Source organism: Elephas maximus, chromosome 25 (genome assembly GCF_024166365.1).
Source record: "Elephas maximus indicus isolate mEleMax1 chromosome 25, mEleMax1 primary haplotype, whole genome shotgun sequence".
NCBI classification, from domain to species: domain Eukaryota; kingdom Metazoa; phylum Chordata; class Mammalia; order Proboscidea; family Elephantidae; genus Elephas; species Elephas maximus.
In genome coordinates this window covers 62,040,938-62,059,350 of record NC_064843.1, presented here as the reverse complement: position 1 = coordinate 62,059,350, position 18,413 = coordinate 62,040,938, and the positions used below count along the sequence as shown (strand labels likewise).

Here is an 18,413-nt window from a genome sequence, read left to right as displayed (position 1 = left end):
TCTGGTGGGAGGGCCGCCACGCGGTGCATGCCGGGGCTTGTAGTACGGCGTGCGGGTGGGGCGAGCTCCACTGTGATTCGCCGCTCCGGCTCGGCGCTCCTGGGGCGGCCCCGCGGGGCTCCGGCGCCGGCGGGCGGGCGTCCGGCGAGGCGGGCCCGGCCGAGCGCGCGTGCGCGGTGCCCGAGCGCCGGCGGCACCCCCGGGGGGCGGGCCGTCGTCTCGCGTGGACGCCGCCTTCCTGCTCCGCCCCTCGCCCGCCGGCCCGCCCTCCTTCCTGAGGCGGCCGCTGAGGAGGCGGCAGACGCCGGCGCCGGGCGGTGGGCGCGAGCGGCCGGCGGGGAGCGCCTCTCCCCATGCGGTGACTCGCGCAGCGCAGGCGCCTGCAGCCCCGCCGGCGGGGCCTGGGCTTCCCGCGGCGGGATGTTCTCCCGAAGGAGCCACGGGGATGTGAAGAAGTCCGCCCAGAAGGCGCTGGACCCGAAGAAGGACGTCCTGACCCGCCTGAAGCACCTGCGGGCGCTGCTGGGTGAGCGCGCGGCGGGCGCCGGGCCAGGGGAGCCGGGCGCGGGCACCTGCCCGGAGGGCGTCCCCGGAGGCCGGCCCGACGCGGCGAGGGTCGCTACCGGCGGCCGGGGCCCGGGGCGTTGTTCGCTGCGGGAAGGGGCAGCCTGGCCCGCGGGCGCCGTCCTGCCGCCCTGCGTGGGGCTTTACCTCGAGGCCGGGCACGGCCGTGAGCACCCCCTTCCCTCCGCAGCGAACGGGCTGGACCCCCGGGTGGTCCCTGTGCACGGCCTGAGACCCTCAACAGGCTGAGACCTCAGGCGGCCCCGGCACAGACTGGATTCAGCTGTCATCTCTCGCTTCCCTTCTGTTTTTTTGAGTCTGCGACCCCCACTAGACTGAGCCACAGAGTGGTCCCAGAACCGGTCTAACTGTCGTCTCCCTTCCCATGCGCCTCTTAAATTGCATTTTCATTTTGTGTTTGGCTGCTTCAGTTTCTTCGTGTCTTTGGCATGAAGGGGCTCCTTGTGCCTGCTTGGAAGGAGTGGAAACTTCCCTGAGTTGGGGAAGGCTGCTTCCCTTCGTTGCCAGAGCAGCCGGGAAGCCTACGGAGCCTTCCTGGACGTGGTGGCCCGCTGGGTGGAGGTGCTGGCCGGTCCAGGGGCGCCTGGAGTTGACCTCGGATGAAGCTCACCTCTGTGGTGTGAAGTGTTCACAGGCTTCCTGTCACCTGCAGCATGTGACCTCTAGCTGGCTCACTGAGGCTGTGTTTTGTTTTCTGTTTTTCTTACCTCCTTAGTCTTAAATTTTTTGAGGATGAAAACAGCTTTGCTGTCCCTGGACAGACTTGTCTTTGTGTATTTGGGGGACGAGAAAAGGACACCTTATGTTTCTTTTAGATATCTTTTTTATTCTTAAAATGAGCAAAAACCACCTGATCTAGTAGGGCACGTAGTCTTCATGCGATTATGAGAGAAAATGGCATGAAGGAATTCCTTTTATATGTGAGAATTTAAAGATCTTCTTTAAGAGATTAAAAGTTGCTAATTGTATCTATTTATAGTCTGTGACGTGCCTCTAAAGAAAAAAAGGTCTGATTTTGCCAAGTGAAATTATTCAGAATTGCAGATCCCTTGAAATTGCACTGCCTTGTTCAGTTTGGAATGAAATGTAAATTGGTTACCGTTAGAGGGATAAGTTTTCAAGACGTTTGAAAGTGAAATGTGGTGTTCTCGGTAAACTGAACTTTCTACTTCCTGTACTAAAATGCCATGCAGACACAAGTTGCATTGTGCAGGGTTCTTAGTCGGTAGTGACTGATGAACACCTACTTCAGGGACGTTTTCAATAAAGGAGAGTTGAACAGTATTTTAAAGCATTTGATACTTTGGGACTGTGTGTGTGTGTACGTGTGTTAGAAACCTCGGACTTTTGCTGTTCAAGTCTACAAGATTAAGTTGGCCACATTTGGTAAAGGCAGAATCAATTAAACCTAGATCAGTTTGATTTCATAGGGATACACAGTAACTGTTAAATGCTGAGAAAGTAGATAGTGTTCAAGTCTGTGCAATTGTGGTTTCACTCTAAGATGTGGGCCTTATTTTGAGGAACTTTCTTTTATCATTTCTTTGAACTCATTATGACCTCAATTTTGTAACATGTAGAAACTCTCTGATATTTCCTTAGGTGTGTGTTGTTTTTGATTAATGCATTTGTGGAATGACCCAGTTTTCTTTATTACTGTGATCTTTGTGGAAGCTGAGATTTTTGTAAAATGTGTCTGAAGAGTTCCTGCCTTAATGTTTAATGTAAACTTTCACCTGCAACTATAGTTGAAAGACTTAAAAGAAAAATCATGCATTAATGTACTAATTCCTATCATATCACATATGTTTGGTTGCTAGTTTTTAAAAAAGGCTGCTTAGAAAACAAAAGCGTTCTTGAACTAAAAGATAGGAATTAAGCCAAGATCAGGGCAACTATTTAAAGAAAATGAATAGTAATTACTTTTGTATTTTGATCTGCATATTTATATAACATTCCTGCTTTTCATGTAGTTTATCTTCAAGTGATGGTAAAAATGTTATTTTTCTACCTACAAAGATGGTGTCCTTGACTTTGGGCTAGTTACTTAGCCTGTCTTTGAAACACAGTTTCTTTACTCTGTAAAATGCATATGATAATGTGTGCCTCTTAAAGGTTATCATGAGTATGAGGTATAAACTCCAGCTTGGAGAAGGCATTTAACTCTTTCCCCTACTCGCCTCTTGCCGTTAATAGGATAGGACAAGAATTTTTTTTCCTCCTCCTTTCTTTGACAGTGGTGATGGGTTTGTTTTCTCTTCATAAAAACTAGTCTACATTTAAGGCACCTGGCTGAGACATGCACAGTTAGTTGTGGAAGGCAGAGCATTTCCTAGTATCACGATGATGACTCGGTGAGGACTTGCTCAGCTCTCGGCCTGGCTGTGCATGTGTTACTGTTGGGAACACAGAGCGAACAGTGGTGCTTCGGCGTAGAATTCCCGCCTTGCACGCAGGAGACCTGGGCTCCATTTCCGGCCAGTGCACCTCGTGTGCAGCCACCACCTGTCGGTCAGTGGAGGCTTGTGTGTTGCAGTGTTGCTGAACAGGTTTCAGTGAAGCTTCCAAACTAAGACAGACTAGGAAGAAAGGCCTGGTGATCTACTTCCAAAAACGAGGCAGTGAAAACCCTGGTGGTCACAGTAGCCTGGTCTGTACCCTGTCATGGCAACGGCTTAGGACCGGGCCCTGTTTCGTCCCGTTGTGCACAGAGTTGCCGTGAGTCCAAGGCCGACTCGACAGCAGCTAACAACATTATACAGAGGGGGAAACTGAGGCTCAGACGGACCTTACTCGGTGCCAAGCAACATAGTAAATGGTTCACATGTGTTACGTTAGTTAGCGGGAGAACAAAGAGCTGTTAGGCCGCCTGACTTCCAGCTCTTCCTGCTTTGTTGGAATCATCATTGGGAAAGTAAATGGGTAAAGAGAACAAAAACAAAAACCATATTGTATATTACCATAGTGCTCCCATCCCACCAGAGATTCCGTGTGTAAATCAAAAATCAAATGCCTAGTATGAATCCTAAGTTAGGGGTATAGAAATGGTATTGATACGGCAAGAAGACGAGATACAAATAATAGTAAATATATGTTATGTAATTAGTGGATTATATAGTAAACTCTTATAGCATTTTAAGGGGCAAAAAGAGATTAAGAATGGCATGAAGAGTAAGGGCTTCTCAGAGGGGGTTTTGCACATTCTGGGCCATGAAGAATGGTTAGGCTGTGTAACTCTGTCTAGCAGAAATACAATGTGTCATTAAATTTTTTAATTGTTATTGTTGTGCGCCATCTACTCGATTCTGACTCATAGTGACCCTGTAGGACAGAGTAGAACTGCCCCATATTAGGCTGTAATCTTTATGGGAGCAGATTGCCAGCCCTTTTCGCCCACAGAGCAGCTGGTGGGTTTGAACCAACAGCCTTTCAGTTAGCAGCTAAGTACTTCACCATTGTGCCACCATGCTCCTTAAGTTTTCTAGTAGCCACATTAAAAAAGAAACAGGTGAAATTAATTTTAATAATGTACCTTATTTAACCCAGTATATCCAGTATACTAACATATCAACAGGTAATGATATAAAAATAATATTCTTTTTTTTAAATTGAACTTTAGCTGAAGGTTTACAGAACAAACTAGTTTCTCATCAAACAGTTAGTATACACATTCTTGTATGGCATTGTTTAACAACCCCATGACATGTCAACACTCTCCCTTCTCAACCCCGGGTTCCCTATTTCCAGCTTTCCTGTTCCCTCCTGCCTTCCAGTCCCTGCCCCAGGGCTGGTGCGCCCTTTAATCTTGTTTTGTTCCATGGGCCTGTTCAATCTTTGGCTGAAAGGTGAATCTCAGGTGTGGCTTCATTACTAAGCTGAAAAAGTGTCAGGGGGCCATACTCTCAGGGCTCCTGCAGTCTCTGTCAGGCCAGCAAGCGTGATCTTTTTGAGTTAGAATTTTGTTCTAAATTTTTCTCCAGCTCTGTCCAGGACCCTCTGTTGTGATCCCTGTCAGAGCAGTCAGTAGTGGTAGCCGGGAACCATCTAGTTGTATTGGACTCAGTCTGGTGGAGGCCATAGTAGATGTGGTCCATTAGTCCTTTGGACTAATCTTTCCCTTGTATCTTTAGCTTTCTTCATTCTTCCTTGCTTTCGAAGGGGTGAGACCAGTGGAGTATCCTAGATGGCCACTCACAGGCTTTTAAGACCCCAGATGCTACTCATCGAAGTAGAATGTAGAACATTTTCTTTATAAAGCCTGTTATGCCAGTTGAGCTAGATATTCCCTGAGACCATGGTCCCCACAGCCCTCAGCCCAGCAATTCGATCCCTCAGGCAGTTTCACTGTGTCTGTGGAGCTACCATGCCCTCGCCTTGTACTGGTTGTGCTGGCTTCCCCAGTATTGTGTACGGTCTTACCCTTCAGCAAAGTTACCACTTGTCTATTGTCTATTAAGTGTTTTTCCATAGCCACCCCTACCCTCCTTGGTGACCATCAAAGATTGTTTCTTTTTGTGTGCAAACCTTTTCATGAGTTTTTACAGTAGTGGTCTCATACAGTATTTGTCCTTTTGTGATTGACTTATTTCACTCAGCACAATGTCCTCCAGATGCATCCATGTTATGAGATGCTTCACAGATTCATCGTTGTTCTTTAGCGTTGCATAATACTCCATTGTGTGCATGTACCACAGTTTGTTTATCCATTCATCTGTTGATGGGCATCTGCGTTCTTTCCATCGTTTTGCTAAAAATAACAATATTCTTGAAATTTTTTTCAGACTAAGTCTTTGAAATCCAGTGTGTATTTTATACTTACAGCACATCTCTAGTTGAATTTCAAGTGCGCAGCAGCCATGTGTGGCTGGTATTGGACAGAGCAGGGTTAGAATTTAGGAGAGTAGAGGGGGAGGTCAATTCAGACCAAAGAAGGAAGAGGGAAGAGCCGGTGGTAGAAATACACATGGCAATGAGGTAGGAGGGTGAGGAAAGCCAACCTGACTCCTACCTAGGTCAAGTGGGGAGTTGTTGTTGTCAGACGCTGTCGAGTCAGTTCTGACTCAGAGCGACCCCACGCACAACAGAACAAAACACTGCCTGGTCCTGCGCCATCCTTAAAATCATTGTTATGCTTGAGCTCATTGTTGCAGTCACTGTGTCAGTCCACCTCGTTGAGGGTCTTCCTCTTTTTCGCTGACCCTGTACTCTGCCAAGCATTATGTCCTTCTCTAGGAACTGATCCCTCCTGACAACGTCCAAAGTATGTAAGACGCAGTCTCACCATCCTTGCTTCTAAGGAGCATTCTGGTTGTACTTCTTCTAAGACAGATTTGTCTGTTCTTTTGGCAGTCCATGGTATATTCAATATTCTTCGCCAACACCACAATTCAAAGGCGTCAGTTCTTCTTCGGTTTTCTTTGTTCATTGTCCAGCTTTCACATACATATGTGATTGAAAATACCATGGCTTGGGTCAGGCTCACCTTAGTCTTCAAGGTGACGTCTTTGCTCTTCAACACTTTAAAGAGGTCCTTTGCAGCAGATTTACCCAATTCAATGCATCTTTTGATTTCTTGACTGCTGCTTCCATGGGTGTTGATTGTGGATCCAAGTAAAATGAAATCCTTGACAACTTCAATCTTTTCTCCGTTTATCATGATGTTGCTCATTGGTCCAGTTGTGAAGATTTTTGTTTTCTTTATGTCGAGGTGCAATCCACACTGAAGGCTGTGGTCTTTGATCTTCTTTAGTAAGTGCTTCAAGTCCTCTTCACTTTCAGCAAGCAAGGTTGTGTCATCTGCATAACACAGGTTGTTAATGAGTCTTCCTCCAATCCTGATGCCCCATTCTTCTTCCTATAGTCCAACCAAAACCAAACCAAACCCAGTGCAGTCTCCAGCTTCTCGTATTATTTGCTCAGCATACAGATTGAATAGGTATGGTGAAAGAATACAACCCTGACGTACACCTTTCCTGACTTTAAACCAATCATTATCCCCTTGTTCTGTCTGAACAACTACCTCTCGATCTATGTAAAGGTTCCTCATGAGCACAATTAAGTGTTCTGGAATTTCCGTTCTTCGCAATGTTATCCATAATTTGTTATGATGCACACAGTTGAATGCCTTTGCATAGTCAATAAAACACAGGTAAACATCCTTCTGGTATTCTCTGCTTTCAAAGTGGGGAGTAGTGACGGATAATGTTGGGCACTGAAGATAGGGTGGTCAAATCCTTGTCCTCAGGGTGTCCAGAGTTTAAGATAATAAGTAGAATATTGTATAGGCAAGGGAGCCCTGGTGGCACAGTGGTTAAGAGCTCGGCTGCTAACCAAAAAGTCAGCAGTTGGAATCCACCAACCACCCCTGGGAGGAAGATGTGGCAATCTGCTTCCATAAAGATTACAGCCTTGGAAACCTCATGGGGTAGTTCTGCCCTGTCCTACAGGGTTGCTGTGAGTTGGAATCGACTCGAAAGCATCAGGTTTTGGTAGTGCAGCAAAACTAGTGACTCTGTAAGTAAAGCAATGAAAGTGAGATTTGCAGAAGGTAAGGAAGGAGTGATTAATCTGAAGAAGAAGAGATTTGGAACCAAAGGCCACAGTCAAGTGATACCAGGTTTGGGAGAGCTGAGAACAATCTCACAGATGCTCTATACAATTGACAGAACAAAATATATTTTGGTATATTTTCTTTTGTGCATTTGTTGTTTAAGTAGGGGTTAAGTTCATTTACAATTTTTAAATGTTGCCTTTTAAACTAATTAGCATTTCCCCATGTGTTTTTCCTCTCATTTTTATTAACTACACAACATTTGTTTGAGGCCATGTACCGTAACTTAGCTAATTATTTCCTGAGTGGTTAAATTGTTTTCTTTCTGTCTCCCTTTCTATCTCTGTTTTTTTTTTTTTTTCCTGATGTAAATAATACTGCTGTAAACATCTTGGAAAGCAGATTTTTCTACATTTTGTATTATTTCCTTAGAGTAGATTTCATTGAAACTAAAATGATGGGTTTGAACATGTGTATGACTTGATGCACCGTACTTTTCTCAGGGCTGCTCTCATCGGCCTTCCCACCAGCAAGCATTGAGACTATCATTTTCATTGTAGTTTGGCCAGCAATAAACATGTTTTCATAATTTGCTAATTCGTGATAGGTGTTTGGGAGGGTGGAAGTGTCATGAATAGAATCAGAAAAGTTGGGTGAGGATTCTGGCTAATGAAGGGCCAAGACAAGTTTGTGTTTTGCATGCCAAGTTTAAAAAAATGGCAAGATGCAAGTGGAAATGCCTGGGAGGTTTTTGGAGATGTGGTCTGGAGCTCAGATGAGAGGGTGGAAAGCTATATGGCTGTTTATCATCATCATGATCTCCTTGAATCTTTCCACAACCTAAGATGAAGGTCCTGCTCCTGTCCCCAGCCTACAGATGAGGAAACTGAGGCTTAGTGAGCTTAACTATTTGTCTACCAGCACCCAGCTGATAAGTGGCAGATCTGGGATTCATATGGTTCTGAAGCCCATGTTGTGCCTCTGCTGGTTATCTGATTTGAAAGTATATTTACATATCAGAAAAATATATTTACCCACCAAAAGGGCTGTTAATATATAAACAAAAGCCAAACGGTGGTTTTTGCGTGTCTCCCAATGTGTGGCTTTGATGTTTGCTGCTATCTTCCCTGCCTGTTTTTCCGTATTCTTCTAGGGGATTTTGGGCTATCATACTTGATTTGAGCATGGCTTCTTCTATGTAACAGTGATCCTTGGCCACTTCATGTGCTTGGCAGACCTAGAGGGTAGTAAGATATTTGCATGGGCGTTAATGCTACGTGGACAGTCCGACAGCTAGAACAAAGCCGGGAGGTGTAGGTTTTGCTCTGTCAGTCTTAGTATGCTCTCTGTCAATTGACGTTGTTTGGAGTAAAGTGATATTGCCACAGTGCTCCCTTTGCTAATTTTTCAGGGCTGACTAACATTGTGTATCTGTAACCTCTGGGTGTAAGTGAACTTTGGACACATAAGTGTAACACAGTATATCATCCCTGGTTCTAGGGCTTGAGATTGTCTAGACTTCTGATGTGAGAAAGGTGAACCAAGGATAAATATCTGATTGAGCTCAGGTGTTTTGTTTGCAATACCTGAAAAGGTTGGCTTCTACCTTTTATTCTGAGAAGGGAGGTAATTGGTAGGTCTAGAATATTTTGATTTAGACTTTTATAATTTGTATTTTAATTTTTTTTATAAACCCTTTATTTATAACCAAAAACCAAATTCATTGCCTTCAAGTCATTTCTGACTCATAGCCACCCTGTAGGACAAAAGCAGACCTGCCCCGTAGGGTTTCCAAGGCTGTGATCTTTACGGAAGCAGACCGCCAGGTATTTCTCCCGTGGAGCAGCTGCTGGGCTCAAACTGCCAATCATTATGCCTCCAGGACTCGCTCCTTTATTTATCAAAAATGAAACAAAACAAAAGTAAACAACCTGTTGCTGTCGATTTCGACTCATAACAATCCTTTCTTTACAGATGGTAATAAATATTTTTCCTTGTTGCTTAGTTTTGCTCTTTGGTCTCCAAACTGAGCAGCATAAACAAAACTGTAGAGAATTGTTTATTAGAAAAAGTTGATTTTCAAAACAGCAAATTGATTCCATTTGAATTTTAAAATTGTTTTTAAAAGAAGGAATGTAAGTTACTCTGTTGTAAAATTAAGAACACTGAATATATAAATGTAGCAAACAAGTGTCTTATCCTTGTATTTTTTAAAAAATTAAGTTTCATAAGCATTTTGTGTGTGTGTGTGTTGCTACTGGGCAGGGTTTCGTATCTAGAAATGAATAAGGTGTACAAGCCCAGGATTTATGGTATGGTAGGAGACACGGGTATGCAAACAATACAGAGGATTTTAAATGCCACCATGGAGTGGGATGAAACTATAACGGCGGCCGCAAGGTGCAGAGAGGTGCAGCCGAGAGGCCTCTTGAGGTGTGCCAATGTTTCCTGAGGGAGATCAGGTCTGAGATGAGGTTTGAATAATGAATAATGGGATTTACCAGGCCTCCAGGTTGGGGATGAAAGGATGGCAGAGACAGGAGCGTGTACAGAGGCAATGGTGTGACTCACCTTGGAGCTGAGTGTACAGTGGCTTTTATCCTGTAGTATAGGTAAATGTTGGGAACCTATGGAAGGGTTTTAAGGAGAGGGGAGTCCAGATCCAGTGTGTTCCCCTGATGCAGCCAATAGTCTGGAGCACTGGTTTCCCCGGAGATTTCAAACAAGGATGCAGAGAAGAGAGGACTCCATCATTTTGGCTTGCAAGCCGTAAGCTTGTAGCCTGGGCTGCTGGTGTTCATCTCTCCCACCATGTGGAGAGAGCCTGCCACAGATTGGATTCCACCCTCAGAGGGACCAGAACTGAGTGAAGGAGAGTGAGAAGGACCCCACGGATCATGTGTGAGCCCAGGGGTTCAACCCTGTCTGTGCTGTCTGTGCCAGCTCCGCCCCTGAACTTCTCAGTCACAGGGGCCAATAAACACCCTGTTTTTGTTTCAGCTAGCTTGAGTTGAATTTTTGGGTCTTGTACCTGAAGAGTGCTGATTAATATGCCAGGAAAAGAGAGGGAAGATCCAGGTCAAGGATGGATGTGTATGTGTGATGTATAAGGAGATAAGATTTTAATGTTTTCTGAGAACTGGAGAAGCTGGGGCTTATTTATATTTAGAAGGACCAATAAAAAGAGCAAAATTGAAGACAGTGTAGAGAGAGGGGCTAATAATAGAGAAAAGTATGGTCTACAGTGGGATCAAGAGTGGGGTGGGAGAGCAGGCTTCCTTTAAGGCCAGCCTGAGGGAGGCAAGAATGGGGTGCTGGAGGACAGGGATGTGGAGGGAGCCCTTGTGATGGCGTCCCTTTCTCTGGGAAGGTAGGAGATGAGGTCATCTGTTAAGCCAGTTTTCTTGCTCGTGTAGGGATAGGAACTTTATCACCTTTACTCCCTCTTCTGTGTCATATATCTTCTTAAAATAAGTGAAATATTGTAATCTTAAGGCTTTTTGTTGCTCTTCTGGGGAGTGATCTTACAAACGTGTTTAACTTATTGTATTAAATGCTGTGCTCCAAAAACCAAAACCAAACTCTTTGCTGCCGAGTCGATTCTGACTCATAGTAGAGTCCCATAGGGTTTCCAAGGCTGAAATCTTTATGGAAGCAGACTGCCACATCTTTCTCCCATGGAGCAGCTGCTGGGTTCAACCCACCGACCTTTTGGTTAGCAACCGAGTGTTTAACCACTGCGCCACCAAGCTCCTGTATATACATATATACAAACATATATACATACATGCACACATACATGTATATGTACACACATGCATATATATGTGAGAGTGTGTGTGTGTGTATAATGAGCATCATGTAAGTAGTGCAAATGTTTCCTGCCCTTCCACTAAGTGACTCATGTCACCCATTAGCCTTTGTAAGATGCTTTCCATATACTCACTGGATCAAATTGCTACCTTAAGCTATCAGTTTATATTAATCATAAAAGGTATTTATTAAATATCTGTTTGCTAATGTATTTTAGGTGGTTTGCAATGCAAGTTATTTTTACATGGTTAAGCCTCCTGAATCTGTCAGTTCAAATAGTTTTTCCCAGAATCTATTAGCAAAACCTTTGATGAAGTTGAGAGGAATTTACAGGAATTTCACCTTTTAAAGGATATACCTTGTAGATTCTTAGTATAGCTTTGTTTCTGAGTTCTGAATCTTCAGTTTAGGGTTTTGACTTTGATTTTTAGAAAAGAGATGTTTCATAACCTTTTTATGTCTTTTATGTTTTAGAAACTGAAACTACATCTAGAAGATACTGAACAGTACTTTAAAAGTAGTTGTGGTCTTTAACAGTAAATATTATCTTTGGTTTAGCTATAATAATTGTGCTTTGGTTAAAAAAAAACTCTTTTGAAAAAAATAAAGAGCCCACTGATACTGTCCTATGTTTGATTTTAAAGTGGCAGTGCACATTTATTGAACCGCGCCTATACTTTTAAGGACCCATAAGGTAAGAGTGACATTGCTGGTGCTCCTCTGTGGAGCCATGAGATTGCGTCTTTCAGATCTCCTGCTGCGGGAGGTAGAACTGACTGACAGTTCCAGCTGCTGCCTGCCTGGCTCCACCACTATTTTCAAGCCAAAGCCAAGCTTTCCTTGGGCTGTTATTGTACTGTTGAGTCAATTCCAACTTACAGTGACCCTATAGGACAGAGTAGAACCACCCCATAGGGTTTCCTAGGTTGTAATCTTTCCGGAAACCCTGGTGGCATAGTGGTTAAGTGCTATGGCTGCTCACCAAGAGGTCGGCAGTTTGAGTCCACCAGGCACTTCTTAGAAACTCCGTGGGGCAGTTCTGCTCTGCCCTATAGGGTCACTATGAGTCGGAATTGACTCAATGGCAGTGGGTTTGGTTTTGGTTTGGTTTAATCTTTACAGGAGCAGCTTGCCAGGTTTTTTTTCTCCCGCTGAGCGGCTTGATGGGTTCAAACCTCTGACCTTTGTTTAGCAGCTAGGTGCTTAACCACTGTGCCATCGAGGCTCCTTCCCTTGGGCTACTCTAGGCTGATTACTGAGTGCTGTAAGAGTACTAATGTGGGCCCATTCCTCTGAGATCCAGGTGTCTCTGAAGGGTGACTTTGGCTTGAAGACTCCCTATTGGCCTGACCAAAACTTTCTTAGAACTGTACCACAGTCTGAGATTCTTCCTACCCAACTTTCCTTTCTGCCCCATCTCCTTTGCTGGTGTCATACCTGCATTGTGGTCTGAAGCCTCTTCCTGCCTTCTCCAGCTCTGTCTTCTTTACCCTTCACAGGCATTTCCCCCAATAATCTCTTATATGTCTTGGTGTCTACTTCTCAGAGAACTGAAACTAACACACAAGCCCTTTCTGCAGAAGGTGTTTCCCATCCTGCAAACTAAAATTCTTCCAGGAAATCCCTAAGCATGTCACATCTTTATCTGAAGCAAAAAGTAACTAATGAACTGGAAAAATATTTGAAACTTATAGGAGAGAAAATAACTAAAGATGTAATTATGGGTCTTGAAAAGATCCATAAATGTTAGTCACTAATAATCTAAGATGTCATTGTTGTTGTTAGTTGCCATTGAGTCGATTCTGACTCATGGTGACCCCATGTATGCAGAGTAGAACTGCCCCATAGGGTTTTCAGGGTGTGACTTTTCGGAAGCAGATCACCAGGGCTGTCTTCTGAGATACCTTTGGTTGGGATCAAACCACCAACCTGTTGGCTAATAGTCAAATACTTAACCATTTGTGCCACCCAGGCTGCCTGATAATCTAAGATACATAAAGATTAAAATGTATTCACCATTATATTAGCAAAGTTGCTTTTGTTGGGGTTGTTGTTTTTTTTTCCCTAATGATAATACACTGATGGCTCTAAACACACTTCTGCAAGGACCGTAAATTGGTATACACTTCCTAGAAAGCAGTGTTCTTAAAAATGTACGTATCATTTGAGCCAATTTCCTTTTCTAGGAAACTATTTTATAATAGATATACTCAAAGACTGTTATATTAAGAAATGCATTGCAATATAATTTGTATTTAAAAAAATATTTTTATTGAAATGAAGTTCACCTAACATAAAATTAACCGTTTTAAAGTGAACATTTCAGTGGCATTTAGTACATTCACAGTGTTGTGCAACCACCACCTCTACCTCCTGAAAATTTCATCACCCCAGAAGGAAACTCAGTACCCATGAATAGTCACTCCCTATTCCCCTTCCCCCCCCACCCGTGGCAGCCACCTCTGTGTGTGTGTATTTAACCAGACTGGATTTTTCTTGGTTTATTAATTCTCCACCAGAGTGATGGTATATGTTGAGTACATTTATACTGGTTGGGACTTTGGGTTGCAAATGGCAGAAACCTAATACAACCTGACTTAAGTAAAAGAGTTGATTAATGATGAATTAATATTTAATGATAAAAAGCTTAAGGGAGAGATGGGGCCAAGATGGTGGAGTAGTCAGATGCCTCGATGATCCCTCTTACAAGAAAGACCCGAAGAAACAAGTGAAATGGTTATATTTATGAAAAGCTAGGAGCCCTGAACATCAAAGGGAAAGTTAGAAAACGGACTGAATAGCAGGGGGAGGCAGACAAGGTTCAGAAGTGGAGAGGAGTTGCCAGACTTGAATTGCTGGGAACCCTCAGGAGCCATTCCCTGGTGCGGCTGCGGGAGGCTGGTGGTAGCGTTTGGCCGCAGTTTCCTTAGGGAGAAACAGCCAGCCGCACAGCCTACTCACACCCAGGAACCAGAGAAGAATGATACTCTCTGCAAAAGCTAGGTACTTGCGTATATTTTACCACGTCCCCAGCCTCCAGGCTGGCTTCAGTGGCTATTAATTTCACTGGGTCTGAGATAGGTTCTGCTGAGTGCCCTGAGCCATTCTCCCTGCCTCAGAGAAAGAATAAACTCACAGTTAAGGGAAAAGGTAATCTGCCAGCTCCACTAACCTGGGGAGCTCAGGACAGAAGCGGCTCCTGTCCAGGCATAAACAGTCCATGGACTTTGAATACCTTTCCCCCCTGCATGGACCTGTGTGGGCCTATCTCAGGAGAATAGGCCCTTGTTGGCAGACGGCAACTGTTTCAGCTGTGCGGAGGAGAGGTGGGTGTTTGATGTTGCTTTGCCTATTAAACAGGGCTCTCACCGACCCACATCTGGGGGCTAAGGACTGGTGGCTACACTCAGGTCACCCAGCCACCCGTGACAGGGGTCTAGGGATAACTGGTACTTCCCAGTCCTTAAAACCAAAAGCATTGGGTGCCTGTGGTCCATCTGCAGAACCCACCCACCTGTGTGCACAGACAATTGGGGGATGGTTGTCAGCCCCCTGCCTTGTTCAAGCACGACCCCCTGCTGCAACCAGATATGTGTACCTACACCAATCACCCCTGCCCCTCTAAGACTGTAGGACAGAGCCTGTACCACACACTTGATGACCAGCTCCCTGGACACCTGAGCTGAATCCACACAAGAAAAGTAAATGGACTCCTAGGCTCATATACCTGATAACAGCTCTAGTCATCTGGTGAGAGGACGTTAGAGCTTCAAAGGCAAAAATAATCAAGCTGGCTCACTCAAGCAATGTATTTGGGAATATCAGAACAAAACAAAGCAAGAAGATAGGATACAGTACCAAACCCAAACCCACTGCCGTCGAGTCGATTCAGACTCATAGCAACCCTATAAGACAGAGTAGAACTACCCCATAGAGTTTCCAAGGAGCGCCTGGCAGATTCGAACTGCTGACCTCTTGGTTAGCAGCCGTAGCACTTAACCACTATGTCACCAGAGTTTCCAGGATACAATAAGCAAACATAAAATAAACTAATACAATAACTTATAGATGGCTCAGAGACAACAGTCAATATCAAATCACATAAAGAAGCAGACCATGATTCTTTCAGCAAGCTCTCAAAACCAAGAATCAAGGGATCTTCTGGATGAAGGTGCATTCCTGAATTTACCAGATGCAGAATACAAAAGATGAATATACAGAATTCTTCAAGACATCAGGAACGAGATCAGGATGGAGATCAGGCAATACACAGAACAAGCCAAGGAACACACAGAAAAAGCAGTGGAAGAAATTAAAAAGGTTATTGAAGAACATATGAAAAGTTTAATAAGCTGCAAGAATCCATAGAGAGACAGCAATCAGAAATTCAGAAGATTAACAATAGAATTACAGAATTAGACAACGCTGTAGAAAGAGGAACAGAATTGTGGAAGTGGAAGCCAGAATTAGTGAAATTGAAGATAAAACACTTGGCACCGATATATTTGAAGAAAAATCAGGTGAAAGAATTAAAAAAAAAATGAAGAAACCCGTAGAATCATGTGGGACTCTATCAAGAGAAATAACCTACGATTGATTGGAGTACCAGAACAGGGAGTGATTGCAGAAAATACAGAGAAAATTTTTGAAGATTTCTTGGCAGAAAACCCCTGATATTGTGAAATATAAGAAGATATCTAATCAAGGTGTTCATCGAACTTCACATAAGGTAGATGTTAAAAGAAAGTCACCAAGACATATAATCGAACTTGCCAAAACCAAAGATAGAGAATTTTAAGAGCAGCTAGGGATAAACAAAAAGTCACCTACAAAGGAGAGTCAATAAGAATAAGCTTGGACTACTCGGCAGAAACCATACGGGCAAGAAGGCAATGGGATGACTTATATAAAACATTGAAGGAAGAAAATTGTCAGCCAAGAATCATATCCAGCAAAAGTTTTTCTCAAATATGAAGGTGAAATTAGGACATTTCCAGATAAACAGAAGTTTAGGGAATTCTTAAAAACCAAACCAAAACTACAAGAGATACTAAAGGGAGATTCCTGGGTAGAAAAATCAATATCAGATGTCAACCAAAGACTAGAACACAGGACAGAGCAACCAGATGTTAACCCAAATAGGGAAATCACAGAAATGAATCAAGAAAAGAAAACGCTCAAAACAGGGAAACGATGATGTCATTATGTAAAAGAAGACAAGATCTTTCATATGGAGAGGAAGGCAAGGAGATATAAAGAAATGAAAGTTAGGTCTAAACTTACAAAAATAGACTAAATACTAAGCTAATATTTACCCTTAAAAAAAAAAATTTTTTTTTTTTTTTTAAGGAGACTAATGATCCTACTCATCAAAATAAAATACAAGAAAAAAAAACTCAGTGGAAACAAAATCAACAGCAACAAGTAAGAGGAAAAGACAGTATGTAAAGATAAACTGCACAGCACAAAAAATTAAGTGGAAAAAAGAATCTGTCAACAATGCACCAAAAAAGACATCAAAATGACAGCGCTAAACTCATAACCTGTCTATAATTACGCTGAATGTAAATAGACTAAATGCACCAATAAAGAGACAGAGAGTGGCAGAATGGATTAAAAAACACGATCCGTCTATACGCTGCCTACAAGAGACACAACTTAGATTTAGAGACACAAACTAAAACTCAAAGGATGGAAAGAAATATATCAAGCAAACAGCAATTAAAAAAGAACAGGAGTAGCAATATTAATTTCTGACAAAATAGACTTCAAAGTTAAATCCACTGGAAAGGACAAGGAAGGGACACTGTATAATGATTAAAGGGACAGTATACCCTGAGAATATAACGGTATTAAATATTTATGCACCCAATGACAGGGCTGCAAGATACATAAAACAAACTCTAACGGCATTGAAAAGTGAGATAGACAGCTCCACAATTATAGTAGGAGACTTCAGCACACCACTTTTGGTGAAGTGGATGTTCTGTTGAACATCCAGAAAGAAGCTCAATAAAGACACGGAAGATCTAAATGCCAGAGTCAACCAACTTGACCTCATAGACATATACAGAACACTCCACCCAACAGCAACCAACTATACTTTGTTTTCTAGTGCACATGGAACGTTCTCTAGAATAGACCACATATTAGGTTATAAAGCAAGCCCTAGCAGAATCCAAAACATCGAAATATTACAAAGCATCTTCTCTGATCATAAGGCCGTAAAAGTAGAAATCCATAACAGAAAAAGCAGGGAAAAGAAATTAAACACCTGGAAACTGAACAATACCCTCCTCAAAAACGACTGGGTTATAGAAGACATTAAGGATGGAATAAAGAAATTCAAAGAATACAATGAGAATGAAAACACTTCCTATCAGAACCTTTGGGACACAGCAAAAGCAGTGCTCGCAGGTCAATTTATGTCAATAAATGCACATATACAAAAAGAAGAAAGGGCCCAAATCAAAGAATTATCCCTACAGCTTGAACACGTAGAAGGAGAGCAACACAGGAAACCCCAGGCACCAGAAGAAAGCAAGTAATAAAAATTAGAGCAGAATTAAATGAAATAAATGACAAGTACATGTGCAGCGTCTTCTTCAACCTCAACAATGATTTTGTGGTGGATGCAACCCACAAGGGTAACAAAATCTGTTTTGTGACTCGCTCAGTAAATCCAAACTGCTATGCAAAAGTGATGATGGTCAATGGTGACCACAGGATCAGCATCTTTGCCAAGCGGGCTTTCCAGACCAGTGAGGATCTGTTCTTTGACTACAGGTACAGTCAGGCCAATGTCCTGAAGTACCTGGGGATGGAGAGAGAGATGGAGATCCCCTGACACGTGCTGCCTCCCCAAAGCAGCTGCCTCAGTGCTGGAACCTCTACTGCTGCAGGAAACATAGAAATGCAATTTGAACTCTGAATTTGCAAAGTGCTGTAATAGTAATTTATAGTAACGAGTTAAAAAACCCACTTTTTATTGCCTTCTCACCAGCTGCAGAGTGTTTTGTATCAGTGATTTTTTGCAATAATGCTGTGTGGTACATTTTTCGACTTTGCATACAGCATACTTAAATTTCAAAAACAAAAAAAAAGCTCCCAACAAAAAAAAGCTCTGGCTCGACAGCTTCGTTGTAGGGTTCTACTAAACTTTCCAAGAAGAGTTACCACCACCACTACTAAAGGTGTTTCAGAGCATAGAAAAGGACGGAATACTCCTAAACTCATTCTGTGAAGCCAGCATATCCCTGGTACCAAACTCAGGTAAAGATACCACAAAAAAAGATTACAGACGTATATCCCCTGTAAAGTTAGATGCAAAAATCCTCAACAAAATTCTAGCCAATAGAATTAAACAACATATCAAAAGAATAATTCACCGTGACTTTGTGGGATTAATAGCGGGTATGCAGGGATAGTTCAACGTTATAAAAACAATGTAATCCATCATATAAAT

The 18,413-nt window shown here is 43.0% G+C and overlaps 1 protein-coding gene across 6 annotated transcripts in view; it reads left to right on the top strand.

The window, feature by feature from the left end:
- Positions 1 to 269: 269 nt before the first annotated feature.
- Positions 270 to 18,413, top strand: part of RALGAPA2 (Ral GTPase activating protein catalytic subunit alpha 2) — a 459,903-nt gene continuing 441,759 nt past the window's right edge. For all 6 annotated transcript variants that reach the window (XR_007515412.1, XM_049869401.1, XM_049869403.1 and 3 more), the window contains exon 1: positions 270 to 526. Coding sequence is in view for 5 of the 6 variants with exons in the window: in XM_049869401.1 (XP_049725358.1) it covers positions 421 to 526 (106 nt within the window). In the remaining variant the exon portion in view is untranslated. The remainder of the gene's footprint in view (positions 527 to 18,413) is intronic.